Below are 18,169 nucleotides of genomic sequence, written 5' to 3'. Positions count from 1 at the left end.
CATTTATTCTTTAAAAATAAACACATACAATGTAATAAACAAAGTACACAAAGCTCATTTAATAACAAAAATCTACAACGTCTCTGATGCTAAAGTGAACTCGTGCTCAAAGGGTCTAAATGTTTTAAAATAGACGTCTGGAGGATATGAAACATGACTTCCCTTCTTGTTTTAAAAGTATAAAGTGAGGTGACAGAGGGATATGAAACTTGTCCCAGTAAATATTCACTCTGGAAGTTAGAATACATGATATATTTCAAAATCAATGTTGTGTCCTGAAAGCCACAATGAGTAGAGTTTCAATATTTTGGACCTTGGCGTCCCCCAGTGGTAGTCTGAACAGGGATGCTGATTTGGGTGGGCGGTGGGGGGGTTTGTAGCTTCTGCAATTTCTGATACTAAAAATAAGGTTTACAGCTGAGACATTTATGAACACGATACCACAGAGTATATAAAATAAAACACTTACTTAAGATGGATATTTTACTATACATTTTTGTCAGTTGTTCCCTTTTGCCTTGAAATAATCCCAGAAACAGTGAATCACCTCTCACTTCCCATACACACTCTGATCTGTACAGAAATGGTCTTTAATGCAAGCTTTCAGTCCGAGACTAAAAAGGAAGATCAAAGGCTTGCCTTAAAAACTGTGTGCAGAGTGAGCGGATGATTTTTTCTTTTCAGTTGTCTGCCTTTGAATCACTGAAGTACAGAGCAAATTGTATCACGCAGTTTGTAGGATTACATTTGTTTTTGTTTGAGCACTGAAATAAGGCAAATATAAAAACACTGATTAAAAAACAGCTTTGTAAAGACAAGTTTTGATTTATAAGCAAACTCGTTTACTTGACATTCACTTTATGACAATCATTTCATCACTCGCTACAGCTAAGTCGACTATACACGTACGCTTAGCCACAAGTTACAATATGTCCAACAAAATCTACAGGGTCCTGGAAAACATTTAATCTTAATCATTAATCAAACATGAGCGGAGAAGCATGATGTAATAGCTGCAGTAAAAATATAGTAAATATTGTTGTTTTTAATGCGACAGTGAGATGGCCCAATATGCAAGTTTGAAAAAGGCGATGTGCACTGATATGCATGAACATTTTGGTATTGTCAAAAAAAAAATAGCAAAATAAAAAAAAATGTTGCTTCTGCTGGTGATGATGCATCAAACAAACACAAATAATGATGTATCTACAGAGTCCCTGAGAGACAGACGGAAAAAAGAAAAGAAATGGAGCATTTGGCATTTTCAGAGGTGGAAACAATTTCTAAAGGACCTTGCTTAAGATTGTTTTATATGTACAGTATAACATACAGATTGAAGTACCTTAACCTACTACCCCACCATTTTTAGAATTATATCTGATGCATGGAGGCTTGAGACAGGCAGAGACTCTCACCTGCGTTCAAGCAGTGGCCATTCATTTGCAGAATAGAGTATTTATCCCCCCGCTGTAACTGTGCAGTGGAAACGAATATGATCACACCACACAAGGTCGCACATATCTAACAGTGGTAACTGTGAGCGAGTGGACATCGGGCCAAATACCTCACTGGTATAATGTGGTGCTCGTCTAAATCAATCAGCTGTGAAACATGTTTTCTCTTCAGGGAAGCTGGCATATGCCATTTGTCAGACACAGGACAATTGAGGGGCTAAAACAAACAAAATAAAACACCTAACAAGATGTAGTTTCTAAAAGACATCCTGAGTATTCATGCTCCCTTAAATAAAGAAAGCAACAATCACAATAACTTACATAACTGCAGCTATAGTTCATTATGATTCCTGTGAGACGGTTACACAAAGATATTGAGAAATGGAAGGGATAAGTATCAAATGTTTTTTAACATTTTACTGCCCCTGCTGACAGCTGTAAGTTACTACTGGTACCGGGAGATCAAATCATGTACTCCTTTTTTGAATGAAACCTCACGCAACCAAGAATAATCTAAATACCCCAGTAAAAACATTACTATCCCATAGTACCTCTGAAAACAGGGTCCACCCATCTTTCATAAAAGACTTCCATGGATGCTGCTTCTTCGGACCCGTCCATCATCATGCCCTCACGTTCTCATTGTTTTGATTTGATCTGTAAAAATGTGAGAAATGCAGTTAATCAGCAAAAATGAAAATCTGATATTGACATAGTGATAGTGACAGCCCTAACTGTACTGTTCAGACTGACCTTGTTGTTCACCAAGCTACATCAAGACTAAGGTCACAATAACAAAGTAGACATGGTAAGGAACAAGTACAAGTTGTTTTTCTAAATACAGTCTTTACAGCTATAGAAGGACACAAGGAACAACACTATACTTATAAAACACGCAGTACTCACTGCATAATTTGATCTATGGAAGGATTTGAATGAGGGCAGTAAACATAATAAAAAAGAAAAGGAAATGATTATGAGGTTGTGGAACAGACACTTTGCAGGTTAATACAAAGTTAAGTGAAGTGTATTTTTGAGTCAGATATACATTAAAACAAACATGATCCATTGAGATGTGGAGTGAAAACAAAGACCTTTTCAAATTCCACACATTTAACTGGTTTGTTACTGCTTGAAATGAGAATGAAAAATAATCAACTGTAATGTATATATAATGTATCCAGGGAAATTTTACAATTATGAACACCTAAACTCTTCAGCAGTAAACCAAAAGAACAATTGATGAGTTTGAGTTACATTAAAGTAGAAACTAAAAATACCTAAATATAAAATGCATTGTAGGTTTTGAGAATGATGTGTAAGGGTCTTGTTGCTAAGTTACGGTGGTCATGCCAAAGCTCAAAATTTCTTATATGGAACTTTTTTTTAACTGACGGTATATAATGTAGGTAAAAGGTGACTTGATATACATGTACTCTACACTTACAGGCCCACTCCCACTTTAATTCATGTGAACTCTTATCATACCTTGTAACCAGTCCACTCCCTCCTGTAAACCTTCTCCTTTCAGAGCATCAGTGGCACTGAAACATATAAACACATCTTATTAAAAAAAAGCAAAACACTTTGGCATCCTTGCATACAGGATTGGGAATAAGTGTGCTTGAAAGTTTATACCAGATATGCCAGGGTTTGTCTTTAATGTTCTCCAGACAGAGCAGCTGCGAGACCTTGACAGAAGACAGAGCTTCCCTGACATCCATCTTGTTAGCAAAGAACAGGATGGGGATCCTCCTGTGTTTAATATCTGTAGTAAGAAAGTTAGTGTTATGAAGTAGTAAGGTTTTTAAATTCTAGTAATGAGGAACAACATTGTGCAACCAAAATCACTTTTAAAAAAGTGGAATTGGCAATAACAAAATGTGTGCTCATTTAAACAAACAAAAAAAACCATAATTGCATAGTGCACAATTAAGTTAAAACATTTAACAGGGCTGAGATTCAAACCCAAGTTCAAGAACCATTTTAAATGTACATGAGCATACCAGGGTGGTTTAGTAATGTGTCCAGTTCTTCTTTGGCTACTACCATCCTCAGTTTGTCTGCACTATCAATGACAAATATGATGGCCTGGCCTTCCCTGAGAAGAGATCAAGATAATGAATATGCATACTATATAAAACGGCAAACAGGATTGGTGGTTTTTCTAGCAACGGCACACTTACTTGTAGTAGTGCTCCCATAGGTTTCTGTATCTGCCTTGACCAGACATGTCAAACACTGTGAAGGAGAGACTAGAAAAATAGAAGAGAGAAAACTTTTGTATAGAGTTGAGAAAAAAAAAAGCATGATATATCTAAATGGCTCCAGGACTATAAGAATTTACTCTAGACAGAAATATGTAACTATTAGAGGTTGACTTAAAAGTTATTGAGCTACCGATTGTATAAAGTTAAGTTGCTGTTTTGAACCGCTACCTGGATGTCTTGAACTTCTCTATGCTGAAGCCAATGGTTGGGACGATGTCTTGCGCCTGAGCCTGGGGGAGGAATGCAGCATGTGGTAAATAAAAATCTAAATAAGCAAAATGCCTTAAATTCCTTCCTAGTTAACCATACAAATACTAGTTAACCATACCAAGTGATATGTAGATATTTATGGGACGATAATGTAGATAATAATAGGAACAGAGTTAGTAACATTGAATATGGATGTGCACAACTCCTGTAATCTCTAGTAGTACCAGTGAGAGTAAACAACATTTCTGTCAGAAACTCACTTCTACCTTAGTCCTAAATTTGCATCACTATACAAACTTAAAAAAGCATTGGGTAGACTTACATTAGAGGGCTTCAGTTGGTTGATGATTGTGGTTTTTCCACTGTTGTCCAGACCAAGACACAGCACATTGACCTCCTTCTTCAACCCCAGCCATCCTGCCAACTTGTCAAACAGCCCCATCGGCTGCCTGTCTGATCTGCAATAAAACAGGCTGTAAATACTCTGACAGGTAGATGGTAACAGCATCCTTTGCACACTGTGGTGGAAAATATTACTATCTATCTATCTATCTATCTATCTATCTATCTATCTATCTATCTATCTATCTATCTATCGATGTCCCCGAGATGAGTCCAAAGTGAGCATTGAAATAACAATCAATGACAAAGAGTGTCTTTGTGGTATTTTATTTCTTGCTAGAAAGAGGCAGAGGTTTACAGGATCACACAGAGCCTACAGAGTATGCACTGTCGAGCCTGCAAAGTAATGCACCGAAGAGAAAGGCTGCACACTCTGATATATATATATATATATGCTTTAACAAGAACGTCTTGTTAAAGCAGACATGACACAAATGTCCTGTTATGTCTGCTATGTTACATTTGTGAGAAGCCTGAGAAGCAGATGATCAGGCAGGCGTGAAGGTCAAAGAGGGAATAACATAAACGTGTTCACATGAAGCCTTCACACAGTAAATGTCCACTGCATTCCCCCCTTTTGATCACTATCTATCGTGCTTCAGTTGTCTGAGAGGTGATCATGGGTGTCTCCATTGAAGCTCAGTTCTGCACTTCACTGACATCTAGTCTGATTGAGTTTAAAGATACGTCTGAGTTACATTAAGCTCACTGTTAGCTTGAGCTAACGTGTTAAGAGGGCTCCTGCCAGGTTGTAACGTCATTAACCTTCACTAACAGCTGTTTAGCTGGTTAATCTCTTGTTGTTAGCTAGCTAGCATCGAGCTAACGTGTAGCTGCTGGGTTAGGGTTAAATACTTCACATGGACAGGTACACTAGCTAACGCTGGACAACCCCTTTGCAGTATTGTATACATCCCCTATTCTGCACGACAGTCCCAACACAGTAAGCTAGCTAACACTTAGCTTAGCATGTTTGAAACCCAATGTAGCTTAAAGCTAAAGCGTTGCACTTAAAGCTAACACGGTAGCTAGCGTTAGCCTCTTCCTAACGGTTGCGTAGTGCAGACTTGTACCTGTTATTTAGCGTAGAGGTCTTGTTTCAGGTGTCCCTTAATGCTCCTTTAAGCTAGCTCATTAGCATTTCATTCATCTCTCTTCTCCTCGCTCTTGCTCTCACGTCAACAGAAGCTGTTATTGACACGCTGTTGCTGGGAGACCAGAGTTCTAACTCACGCCTGCCACCTGCAGGCCAAACAAGGTACCGCTCACCCTGTGACGTCACTGTTAAGAAACAGCAGAACCTTCACCCTACTGTGCAGCCGACCCTTTTATTTATGCACATTTCTCCTTTCTTTGATGAATTTTTTTTTTTTTTTATGTCTTCCAGCTTTTTTTATCCCTGCAATTGCATTTGTAGTTAATTAATGCAAGGCCCTATGGACCGGTATAGTAAAATAGATCCAATAACTTTAAATAAGGAAAAAGCAGTAAATCACATAAAATTCTAATTTCTTTTGCCACTTTCTTTAGCTCTTTAAGGTCAGTGTGCCTTTTATTTATAACCTACCATAAGCACCCACTTGACAAACTCACCTGGCAATTCTTCATGTCCAGAAAACATGTCAGTTTCTTGAGTGACATTTAAGAGGACACTGTTATTGTGTGCACGTGTGTGTGTTTGAGAGAGAGTGCATCCATGGATACCTGTGTGTGTGTATGTGTGTGTGTGTGTGTGTTTGTAAATGTGCTCAAGCAATTGACAGCTTGCTTTGAAGAGAGATAGATGTTCAAGCTTGTGGAGGTTAAAGCCTGAGAAAAAACAAAGTATTAAAATAGGGTTGTTTATTAAGGAACAAACTGAATAAAACATACAATTTTCACAACACTTTTTGTACAAGACATACTGCATTATCATGAGGATAGAATGTACATTTCTATAAAATCTTTTGACATTCAGCGGTCTTCAGTTCAAAAACATGATTGTATATATACCATTCTGTCAATCTTTATTCCTGGTGAATTGTTTCATTAACCAGCTGGACAGATTGTTATTAAAAATCGCATACTGTACCATTAATTACCATATATCCTCTATTCTATCCACGTCGTCTCTGGTCATGAGGTAACTGACTTGAGACCATTCAAAGTCAATAGAAACCATTGGATTGTCACTTGGAAGGAGAAGAGGTATTGGTGAACACTTGAATAGACACTAGAGAAAAGAAGTCCCAAATTCAAGTGAATGCTAGCAGTTGCTGAGATAATAAAGAGACGGCATTTGGCCAACACTGACGGAGGTTGGTTGTTGTGGAGGCTGTTTTGATAATGATCCATAAGATGATGAGTGTGTATAAACTAGACCACGTGTGTGTCTAGCAGCGGCCCGCTTTCACATGAGCAGCGTGTGGGACCTGCTACACCTGACAGTCTGGTGTTTGTCCAATTAGTCGAATGACGATGCCAAGGAAGTCTGGTTGGTTTCCGGCTCAGTGTGAACACACAGTTTGTCTGTGTGATGGTCTCATACTTGAAAGCCACTCTGTTGGATGTGGTGAAGCTGAAGGCGAAGTGACTGGATGCTGCTTATAATTCTCCTCTGGTGGCCAATCAAACAGATCCCGATACGCCTGATGTCACTGAAGGGGGAGAAGAAGATGTACACTTTTGAATTAATAGTTATAAAAGAACAGCTACCTATTTGTACGTCATGACAAACATGCATAAAGGTAATAATCAGTCATATTTATAATAGAAGGACAACATACTGTAATACTGATAGTAGTAGTAGTAGTAATATTATAGTTTCACATAAAAACACATACTGTACAGATCATTTCTTGCTTGATGATGGAATCAAAAGTACAATTTCACAATTTATCTGTTCCTTTGATGCTCGTTTCCTTTTAGTGCGCTTCTTAAAACTATAGCTGCACTCTGTATAATTTGGCTTCACTCACTCTATGCTCATTGTTGAAATGGAATCCAGTGTTGTGTATCCTGCTGCAAGGAAGTTGTTCTTATACTGGCTCATTTTGATGGAGTCAAGCCAGTCTCCGATAGAGATGAAAAGAGGGTAGTCTGGCATATCCTCTGGGGAGTCAGCGAAACTGAGATGACAAACAGAAAGTTAAGGATTACAAAGAGACAAGTTGGCATTTACTTTATCTGAATATTAAATATTCTTTGAAACACCATGCCAGTGGTTTTGAACTACAAACTGTCTATTATTATTATTATTATTATTATTATTATTATTATTATTACTACATAATCACTTATCATTCCCAATACTTACCTTAACCTGCCTTAGGGGTAAGTAATTAGTCATTATTACAGCTTTATTGATTTTGACCCTGAATTATTATTGTCCAGTGATACCGCTGTACCACATTTACAGAATCCTTTCCAAGATGTCCAAATTTTGCTTGATGTTTGTCCTCTGGGTTTGATATTCGTACAAATAGCACATTTATACGATGCTAAGGGAGCTCTAACAATACATTTTAAAGCTTCTCATAAGCACCTGAACTCACCAACAAGTGTTTTTCACTCTCATATTTGCATTACCAAGCAGTGATGACTGATAAAATCCAAGCTAAAAAAATATTCACTGTGTGGCTTACCTACATTTTGAAATTGCACGAAATGACTGCCTGGAAGGTAGGAGAATAAAACAGTACAATATGCTAAGATAGCATCATAAAGGTTACACATCTTATAGTTAGTGGGCTAAAACATGCCAAAACACCAGTATGGTCCTTTCACCAAGTGTCTGTATTCATATTGATAGTTACCTTTGCGCATCATTCACCAGAGTGAGCAGACTACTAGGATTAACTATGAGTTTGTCCATGAAAGACAGCACATTGTTGAAGCGTGGGCGCTGGTTGGACTCCTTCTGCCAGCAGTGCAACATCAGCTGGTGCAGTGTCACAGGGCAGCCCATCGGTGCTGGTAGACGGTAGCCCTCGTCAATTGATAAAATGACCTGAGATGAACATCAATAAGTTAAATACAAACGATAAATGCAAATGTTTTTTTGTGTGTGTTGATTATGCTTTAGTGGTTATGGAGTTTTAATGTGATCGGTAGCTTACATCTTGATTGGACATCTCCCAGTAGGGCCTCTCACCATATGACATCACTTCCCACATGACAATGCCGTAGCTCCATACATCACTGACTGTGGAAAATTTCCCATAAGCGATAGCCTCTGGTGCAGTCCAGCGTATCGGTATCTTTCCTCCCTGACACAGAAACAACAACCCAGAATAAGCCACTGTAATAAATGTCAGAGTGTAATACCCTGCAGTAACTGTCAGATCCACACTCACTGTAGCAGTGTAGGCTGCTTCAGTGTCATCTTCAAAGACTCTGGACATGCCAAAATCAGACACCTTACACACCAAGTTTTCATCCACCAAGATGTTGCGAGCAGCTAGGTCTCTGTGAATGTAGCCCATGTCTGAAAGGTAGGTCATGCCCACTACGATGCCGCGCAGCATGCCAACCAGCTGCAGCACTGTAAACTGCCCGTCTCGTGTCTGGAGTGGTTGTGAGAAAGAGAGAGAGGACAAATGTGATGTATGGAGGACAACATTCTACTCAGGAAACAGCTGCACATCTGTCACTAAATGTTTCTCTTACCCGGAGGAAAGAATCAAGCGCTCCATTTTCCATGTACTCAACGACTATCATTACTGGTCTGCCTGAGGAAAAGGTAAAAGACAGGATTTTAGTGACAAACAGTGAAGAATAAAGTAAAACTGATGCTGAAGAGGAGAACGCCTATGCAAAAAAACAACACACAGCCAGACATATTCACAGAGAGAGCTTACTCCTAGTGACCACTCCTTCCAGCCTGATGATGTTTGGGTTGTCAAACTGTCCCATGATTGAAGCCTCACGTAAAAAGTTTCGCCTCTGTTGTTCCACATAGCCACCTTTAAGTGTCTTTATTGCCACAGCGATGTCCATCCTTCCAGGTATGCGCAACCGACCGCTACAGACTTCTCCAAATTCACCTGTCAGAACAACACAATACATAAAAGGGTTCACTATCTGTCGTATATCATAAGACTTTACTGTAACTCAATGAAATTATGAAAAGACGACATATATTCAGTAACCGCTGCCCACATGTTCTATTCTTATGTCCTGTTCTTTTTAAAGTATAAATGTATGCTTTTGCTTCCATGAAATCAGGTGATATAAACATTGTCGTTAACTGATTAAAACTTGTAATTGAAACAAGAGAGAAATGTGGAAACAAACAACAGTAATCAGCCGTTGCTTTGTCATTTAAACATCTGTACACACTGCCTCCACCAGATGGAGCCTTTGTTACAGAAACTAGACAGACGGAAGGCACCTTCATAATTACTCATGGGCTAAATAGCAGACACAATCTGTTGGATTTAATGAACCATCGAACATTCATAGTCAGCAGCGCTGGCTTTGCTCCCCTAAAGTACAATACTATAAACTAATTTAAAATTAGCTTGCTAAGAGTGGCTGTAAGGTTTAACATTTCTTATAAAATAAAAATATTACTCAACATTAAATGTGACCATTCCTCTAGTGCAGGTCAACCATCATGACATTTTTACAATATTACTGTGTAACCCTGAATATGAATATAAGAAATACCCAGATTTTTATTTGGTTACCAGTAATGTATTATACAAATTGATGTTTTCCTCTTGGACACAGTTGACACCTGTGCTGTTCCTGCCATGAATACAGAAAACACATGGACTGTATACAGTACGAGTTAATGCTTTTTTACATTTGTGTACATAGAGTATTTACACGTGTGTATCTGTTTTACCTGCACCAATCACCCTCTCGATGCATATGTATGAGGGGTCTATCTCTTTGGCGAATTCATCCACAGCCTGAGTGGGGTCTTCATACGTGTCTGGATCCACATAGGTCTTTATCCCAGAGAATGGGACTGGAAGAGGAACAAATATATGATTACAATATTAACATTTTATATTAGAACATGGAATTTATACACAAACACACACACTCACATATACTCATCTCAAACACACTGATAATCTGCAGAAATGTCCATGGTAAACACTCACGTATACATATGCTGGTTGGCACTATTTGCTCTTCTTACAGTATAATAGTAATGGAAACATGGTACACATGCAGATCAGACTATTTGTGCATCCACTAGTATATACAAGAAATTGACATAATAATATGACAACCTGTGCAACCTGATTGTACATAGTAAAACCCCAGACTGTCAACAGTTTTGAACCACAGGTTCCCTCACCAGATTTTAAAATACTTTTCTTAAACATCGCTTTGATTTATGTAGAAAATAAAGTCTTACATTTTACTCAATTTGTATTACACCCTTACTCAATATCTTACCCATTCATTTTGTGTATTTGTCTAATATATCGTCATTTTCTTAATATAATTAAAATGCAGAATAAATCTTTAATTCGACCTTATCTTTGGACTGCAGTATATTCTGATATATATTGGAGCATGTAATGACATTTTTGCTAAGGCTGTGGGAGAGAAGTTGATTCTTGCTTTAACTGTATGAGACCATCATTAATGGTGTATCTGCTTCTATTATACTGTAAGGTTTTCTGCTATTTCGTCAAGGGATTGAGAAAAAGAGCAAAAAAAAAGAGCTCCAAAAATGCCCCAGAGCAGCATATAAAGACATTGCAGGCAGCCAGCCTTCAGTATCCTCCTCACTAGCTGAGGCTGGGGATATTGCTGCAGTGAGCACTGTGCATGATGACTGGCACAAATGATAACTTGAAGCAGCCCCTGGTACACCTGGAGCAGATGAGCTGGGGACTAAATGTACTTTATAGCTCTGTCAGCTCATATTGTAGATGGTTGAAGGCTACGTCTGAGAAAGATTCCAGTTTGGAGACTACACTCTCCCTCTCTCTCCAGGGTGTCTAAGCTCAGCTCTATAGCAGAACAACCCTTTGCTTACAGTTTGTTAAGGCTGCTGGCATCCCCTGCCTAGGTGATGCCTCCGCAGCATACAACAGCAAAGAACAGAACAACAGAAAAAGACTGTGGGAGGCCAGGATTATAACTATTCAAGTTATTTCCATAATATTTATGTATTCATTCTGTATAATGTTCTGCAAGTAAAACTAGACGAGTGATGATATGTAAAATTAAAATAGCAAAAAGTATGGCGAGATAATTCTGCAGCAAAAGTCTATCCAACTTTATGTACACTTGAGGAAAAGGAAGGAGCCTGAAAACACACACAAACAGTAGTAGTGCACACATATAGACAAGCCTTGTGTCTATGTGTGTGTCTGTGTGTGTTAGGGGGAGGTACTTGTGTGTCAGCATGTTATAATATTTTCATTTACAGTCCTTTATGTTTTTCAGGTGATAGAATGGTTGGATTTGTGTCCCTGCGGGCCTCAGATCGAATCCTACAAGAGCTCTCACTGAACTGTCTTAGTAAATCACAGCACACCATTTTGTTCCCCAAGAATGATATGCCTCCCCTGTGGTGTCAATCAATAACCCTGTTTTTATCTGCGATTGACAAACCACACTGGGGTCAATCCTGTAGATCCTAAAACAGAGCAGCGGGAACCCAGTTTTGTCACAATCCAATAATGGGTGAATGAGATACTGTGAGTGGTGGATCATGATGAAGACTGCAATAAAATAAATTGCAACTCCGAGGCAAACTGTGACCGCTCTTTGTATAGCTTGTGTCAAAACTAAAGCCCTGGGAGTTGGAGCATACAGTCTGTTGAGGAATGAATGCTCGCCAATATGAAATCCCAGACAAGCAATTTTAAAACACATAAACAATAAAATATATTATACAATGTACCGTGTCCACCGTGGAAGCGAGTCCTCCTCTTCTCCTCTGACTTCATCCTGGCTTTAATGTACCCCTGACACCTGTACAGGTGAACCAACCGGCCATAGAGTAAGAATCACATCATAAAACACACCAGTACATCCTTTTTTGTTCCTAACCCTCTTTTCTCTTTTTTCTAACAATCCTCTTAGTGTTTTCTGTACAACACAGTAGATTACTTGTAATCACGGCAGAACAGAAAAGTGTGACGTTGGTCGGTGTATCATTAAATTTTCCTTTAAGAAATGGGTGTTTAAAAACAAACCGTCCTGAGGGAGTTATAAGCAGAGCAAATTTTGAAGTCATTCATATTTTTAATGGAGCTGTGTGACCTCTTCTCCAACATGCATGTTGATATGCAGAATAATTATTAATTAAAACGACAGATTTGATGTGTATATAAGCCACGAGGCTCTGTTATCTTACAAAAGTCTGATGCTGGTTGGCACCATCCTCATTGGCGCTCTTTCCTTCTGAACATATCGGGTTTCAGAATATGAAAATGGCCTTTTTTCATTTCTCTTTTTGGTGATTTTATTATTTGGTATACAAAATAGAAAAACTATGAGAATTTCTTTGATTCTGCTCGTCCCTTTTTGACCATGAAAAAGAAAAGAGCATTGTATTTTCTTTTTGTATTTTCAAATGAAAATCAAATGACCAAAAGATACACGGACCGATGTCTAACAGATTTACTGCCCTCATGGCAAAAGGTGGAAAATGAACATTTGCTCTGACAGCAAAAGCTGCCATCACATCACCAGTCTTTTGGTTTGCTAAGATGTCTCGGGTGAAAAGAACCCTGTAATTTTCCTCTTTTTTTATAACCCATTCTTTTTGGGCAATTTTTGTTCTTGCCTTTATGTAGTTTATTTTCTTCAATTTCCCTGCTTGTCTCCTATTAAAGTCCCACACATTCAAGGCTTTCAAGGCTCAGTCTCCATAGAGAGGGAGATTCAGGACAAAAGTAGCAATCGATCCCTAGTATTCAACAAAAAGTACAATTTGCTTTGAGGATTTTACATCCTCCTTGCACAAACCATGCAGAGGATAAATATTATGGAAATATCATCGTACAACTTAAGTTTGACTGATACTTTGCATATTCTTTCTTTAGAGGAGTTTATTTATATGCAAATAGTTGATAAACCAGATACAAAAAAAAATCTTTAGCGAGCTTAACCTGTTGGCTAAAGAGAAATTAAGAGATGAAGCAGGTATTGTCAAGTATCATTCACATACTTTAGTCTTTCTGGCTCTATATTAAGGTTAAGGTCTTTAATTACATCCAGTTAAACACAGTGGTAGAAATTCAGTTTTATTATTACTGGATCTCAGTGCTGCATTCGACATGATAAAACAAAACATATAACTAGACCAACTCGAAATCTGGGTGGGATTTTCTGGCATAGTACTGAACTGGTTTAGATCATACTTAAAGGACACAGACTATTTTGTGTCTCTAAGCGGACAAAATTGACATGCAGGGTTCCCCAAGGCTCCATTTTGGGGTCTCCTCTGTTTAACATTTACTCTGCTTCCACTGGCTCAGATTATGGAAAACAACAAGAAAAGTTACAATAATTATGCAGACAACACACGCTCTTAATTGCATAGGCCTATCACCAGGGAACTATGGTCTAATATAAGCACTTAGTTAGTGCATTGGATGTGCCAGAATTGTCTCCCATGAAACAAAGACAAAACGGCAATGTTTAAAAACCACAAACCAAGCCAGAAATCTTGGTGTAGTCATGGACTCAGAACTGAATTTTACAGCCACATTAAAATAATTACAAAGTCAAGGAATAAATGACTTGTGTTTCAGCAGGATTGGGAAAAAACTTGTCCATGCATTTATCTTCATTAGGTCTCAGGTGGTCTGGGACAGGTCTACATTCTGACCCCAGAATCAACTCTAAACATGGAGCAGCAGCATTTAGATTACTTACTCAGAATTGTAACTTTCATTCTTATTCTCATAACTTGTTTCAACTTTTTAATGACTGTGTTCATTGTAATTGAATGTTCTTTTGTGGTGTGTTTTATTTTGCACTTTGTCTTGATGCTTCTGATGTTTTATGTAAGCTCCTTGAATTGCCTTGTTGCTGAAATGTACTATATAAATAAACTTGTCTTGCCTTGCCATAATGTAAGGGACAGGAACAGGTTTCTGACAGATATCTGGTCATGTACAAGAACATTTCAGGATTTTTCAAATTTAGAGGTTTAGATACCTCTAAATTTGAAAAATCCTGAAATGTACAGCATTGGATAAAAATATGCACTAATATCATGCGGATCCGAGAAATAGCAGGAGAGGATATTTGAGATTTACTGAGAAACACATTCCTTTCAAAAAATGGGCAGATCTCTGGAAACTCATCATGTTGGATATCATGAAAGAACTTGCACCGATCGATTACTGTATGTAATTTTGTTACATTTAACAATTTCCTCGTACTTAAAATTTTTGTTTTATGTCGTACAAGTAATGTACAGATGGTCTTCCTTTCTCAACATAAGTAAAACAATTGTTTTACTTAAAAATAAGTGAAATGCCTTAATCTGAGGCAGACTTCAAATAAGTTTGGGAAACATTTCTGTTAATGAACCCATTTTTCACAAAATGCACGGAACTGGTATGGCAACTTCGTGGCACTGATAATGCTAATGATCAAATCTCACAAACTTGCACCTGGTCATCAATGGAAGGCTTCCATCAAGTTGAAACCAGCGATTTATGACAAGTTTGTGCAGCTGAAAGTTTTGTGAAGACTTGGAAGACTTTTTTTGTGAATCTTCACAAAAAAACGTGTCAGGTTTAGGATAAGAATTTAAAAATGTTCTTGCATTAGGCCAACTGTCTACCATCTGTTGTCTGGGAATCACCTGAATCTATTTTTTTTCTGTAAACTGAGACACATTGTGCCCATTTGACATTTGCAAATTGTGGGAACAAAAATGATCACTTCAACTTGCTTCATAATCAGGTAAAAATCCAGACAAATTACCTAGAGATTCTTGGCCATTTTTCATTGATTATTAATAAGTGCCCCTAATGGTGAAACCCTGTGAACCAGAGGCGGAGTGAAGTCAACGGTCTGAGGGAACCTGTGGAAGTAAATGGAATGGAGCAAACTGCTGGTACATGCATTACATGCTGAGTAATTAGGCAGAAAATTGGTTCAGCCATTTGGAAAATAAGAGTGTCTGCTTCGTGGCAGACCATTAACAGACTTCGGCTTGTAGCGTCAAACTGGAGATTATGAGAAGAGAAGAACAGAGGTGTGTGTGTGTGTGTGTGTGTGTGTGTGTGTGTGTGTGTGTGTGTGTGTGTGTGTGTGTGTGTGTGTAAGCCAGCGCCAGAGAAAAACAGGGGTTGTCTTACCGTCCAGTAATGAGGAGGAAGAGGGTCAGGATGACAAGCAGGGAGAAGCCTCCTACAGACGCTGTAACTACCACCAGGACTTGACCTTGATCAGCAATATCAGGATCTGAGGAAAGTGGAAACAAAGCAAAGCCAGACATGTCAGCATCTGTTACTCTCATAGTGTTGAAACCACAGTACCATTACTTGGTGATATGAAAATGTTGGAATCTAATCAACACAATGGTAAAAAATATATATTTAGTTTCTGTGCTGCTTGATTCAAATGGGAATATTCCCTCTACTACTATTTTATGTCCATGGCGGGCGTGTCTTTATCTATTTATCTACAACAAAAACTATAAATATATATATACATACATATATATATATATCCTGATGGTTCCCTAAATGGACTTACATCACAGTGATATCTGTTGAAATAAACACATTTATTTAGTAATCTAAAGTGCCATTTATTTTACATTTAACTGAGGCTTACTTTTAAATATTGTTGTACTTCTCCAACAGTTAATGTAAAAGGAAGGTAAGTAGGAAAATAGTCAAGAAACACGAAATTCACTGCATTCTGTGACATAACGCTACGTGAGAGTGAACATCGTATGGGTTGAATAAGGTGACAAAGAAGATGGCATATTTGTAGAAGCAAAATCCAAGTATGTATAGATGCACTGGCATATGGTAGTATGAGAGTATGAAGGTGGACATCTACATATTCATCACCTAAAGTGTGTATCTTGTAGGAGGATGTGCATTCGTGCATATTTCAGGATTAGAATCAGCAGAGCGTAATGTGTGCATCAGGAACTTACAGAGCTTATAAACATTTAAATAAATGGCTCAAGCCTGAAGAAGCACTGATGAGTTTCACTGATCCGTAGCAGAGAATGACCATAAAATGTATCCCAAGAGTTTATAAGGTTGTTGATCAAGACCGATGACTTCACATCTCTGGCTTTAAACCCTCCTTTTTCTCTCCAGCGCATTGTTTTAAAATAAGACTTTATATCCATTGGAATTTCAACACAAATCTAACTGACTGGATGACTGAATATCAGTGCCTTTCCTTCCCAAAAACACAGCCAGTGTAAACACAAACAAAGGGGCAATTCCCTCATGCTCACTCCCCCACAGGCGTACCCTCAGCTGCAGTGGCAAACTCAAAGTTGGGGCTGTACGCTGTGTAGCCTGCAGCAGTGCGGACACGAACATGGAAGACATAGACAGTTGAGGGTCTGAGGCCTGTCACAACCACGCTGGGGGTTTTGGTCCGTGTTGACGAGTAGCTAAGCTGCTCTTGCTCCTAAAAAAAAGTAGAAACAGATTGCCAGAGATGATGAACAAAAGCAAGTTTTGGCACGACAGACAAACAAGTGTTTGCATAAACCCATTATCACAGCATCGTTTGAACCAAACACATCATTTTCATCCTATTAACTATCAGAGCAGATGGTGAAAAAAGCGGAGATAGCATGGCATTTAAGATGCTCTGCACTTTCTGCACGCTAACAATGCAAATTGTTCTGTGAACAGTGATTGCTTTGTGTTTTGTGATTTGTACTATATGCAATCACTTAGGGTTCATTTAAGCGCAAACCATTGTTACCACATAGCAAGTAACAAATATGTTACATAAACGACTAAGAAAAAAAACCTAACTATTTATTTTATATAAACAAAGATTTTACCTTCTCAAAGTATTTAACTTCATAGTCCAACATGTCTGAGGGCAGCTGTTCCACTTCTGACCAGGAGAGGGCGATGCTGTTTTCAGAGGCCCAGTCTTTCCTGACTACACCCACCAGAGCAGGACCTGAGGATGCATTCAGAGTGCAAGGATCTCAGCTATTGTTACAAAATTATGAGCTTACTAGATTTAGTGACTCATTTTTGTACAAAGGGTTATGTGCCAAATAGTGATTGTTATAAGGATTGAGTAAAAACACGAGCAAGAAAAATGGAGAGTTTGCAGCAGGACTAAGCCACTCAGAGTCACCTGTCCGAGAGGCCCGAGGGAATGAGGGAAATGACTGATTTCAGCCATGTATCGCTCGAGCCACTGCAGTGAACTCTAAAGTGAATCCACTGAGCTCAGGGACTCGACTGCAAGACACATTTTAAAAGTATCTTCAGCAATCACAAGAGAAATATCTCAACATTGAACAAAAGGTTTCAAAACTCCACACTGGAAAGAAAATCTGAAACACAGCCTGAGAAAAATAATTGCATGCGGCATATGTCACACTATATCACATTACTATCCCTATTTTCATAATTATAATTGTACTGTAATAATTGCTGCTGTTATTATAAGTAGTCTTATTATATGAATAATTTATGTCATATACATTGAATGTGTTGTATCTCTGTTATGCTGTTCATTCTGTACACATGACATCTATTGCATTCTGTCCATCCTGGGAGAAGGATCCCTCCTCTGTCCTTCTCCCATAGGTTTCTTCCTTTTTTCTCCCTGTTAAAGGGGTTTTTAGGGGAGTTTTTCCTGTGCCGATGTGAGGGAAGGACAGAGGATGTCACATGTGCACAGATTGTA

General features: G+C 38.4%; 2 protein-coding genes across 3 annotated transcripts in view; both read right to left on the bottom strand.

Annotated features, from left to right (window-relative positions):
- arl6 (ADP-ribosylation factor-like 6) lies at positions 1-5,616 on the bottom strand. Its single transcript, XM_054608807.1, has 8 exons — positions 5,410-5,616; positions 4,257-4,392; positions 3,893-3,954; positions 3,641-3,709; positions 3,461-3,555; positions 3,093-3,222; positions 2,943-2,998; positions 1-2,111 (listed from the first exon to the last, which is right to left on the bottom strand). The coding sequence occupies exons 2-8, from the start codon at positions 4,374-4,376 to the stop codon at positions 2,086-2,088; spliced, it is 558 nt and encodes a 185-aa protein (XP_054464782.1). The 5' UTR covers positions 4,377-4,392; positions 5,410-5,616; the 3' UTR covers positions 1-2,085.
- Positions 5,617-6,645: 1,029 nt separating this feature from the next.
- The window catches only part of LOC129099458 (ephrin type-A receptor 6-like), a 46,792-nt gene continuing 35,268 nt past the window's right edge, over positions 6,646-18,169 (bottom strand). Inside the window, exons 9-20 of one of the 2 annotated variants that reach the window (XM_054608710.1) lie at positions 17,304-17,428; positions 16,756-16,918; positions 15,616-15,721; positions 12,171-12,265; positions 10,167-10,292; positions 9,175-9,360; positions 8,984-9,045; positions 8,671-8,880; positions 8,434-8,583; positions 8,131-8,324; positions 7,294-7,443; positions 6,646-6,972 (exon numbers count right to left, since the gene is read on the bottom strand). In XM_054608710.1, coding sequence (XP_054464685.1) covers positions 6,858-6,972; positions 7,294-7,443; positions 8,131-8,324; positions 8,434-8,583; positions 8,671-8,880; positions 8,984-9,045; positions 9,175-9,360; positions 10,167-10,292; positions 12,171-12,265; positions 15,616-15,721; positions 16,756-16,918; positions 17,304-17,428 — 1,682 coding nt within the window. In that variant the 3' untranslated portion in view covers positions 6,646-6,857. The remainder of the gene's footprint in view (positions 6,973-7,293; positions 7,444-8,130; positions 8,325-8,433; positions 8,584-8,670; positions 8,881-8,983; positions 9,046-9,174; positions 9,361-10,166; positions 10,293-12,170; positions 12,266-15,615; positions 15,722-16,755; positions 16,919-17,303; positions 17,429-18,169) is intronic. The other variant, XM_054608719.1, reaches the window with a different exon arrangement.

This window comes from Anoplopoma fimbria, chromosome 2, assembly GCF_027596085.1.
Source record: "Anoplopoma fimbria isolate UVic2021 breed Golden Eagle Sablefish chromosome 2, Afim_UVic_2022, whole genome shotgun sequence".
In the NCBI taxonomy this organism is placed as follows: Eukaryota; Metazoa; Chordata; class Actinopteri; order Perciformes; family Anoplopomatidae; genus Anoplopoma; species Anoplopoma fimbria.
Note: the sequence above shows the minus strand (reverse complement) of the source record. Positions and strands in the feature narration are given on the sequence as shown.

What these genes read in the sequence shown, in the direction of transcription:
- arl6 (XM_054608807.1), bottom strand. Translation starts at nt 4,376, where the DNA reads ATGGGGCTGTTTGACAAGTTGGCAGGATGGCTGGGGTTGAAGAAGGAG. An exon ending in CACATTACTAAACCACCCTG is followed by an intron (nt 3,223 to 3,460) that starts GTATGCTCATGT and finishes TTCTTACTACAG; the next exon opens with ATATTAAACACAGGAGGATC. An exon ending in GACAAACCCTGGCATATCTG is followed by an intron (nt 2,999 to 3,092) that starts GTATAAACTTTC and finishes TATATGTTTCAG; the next exon opens with TGCCACTGATGCTCTGAAAG.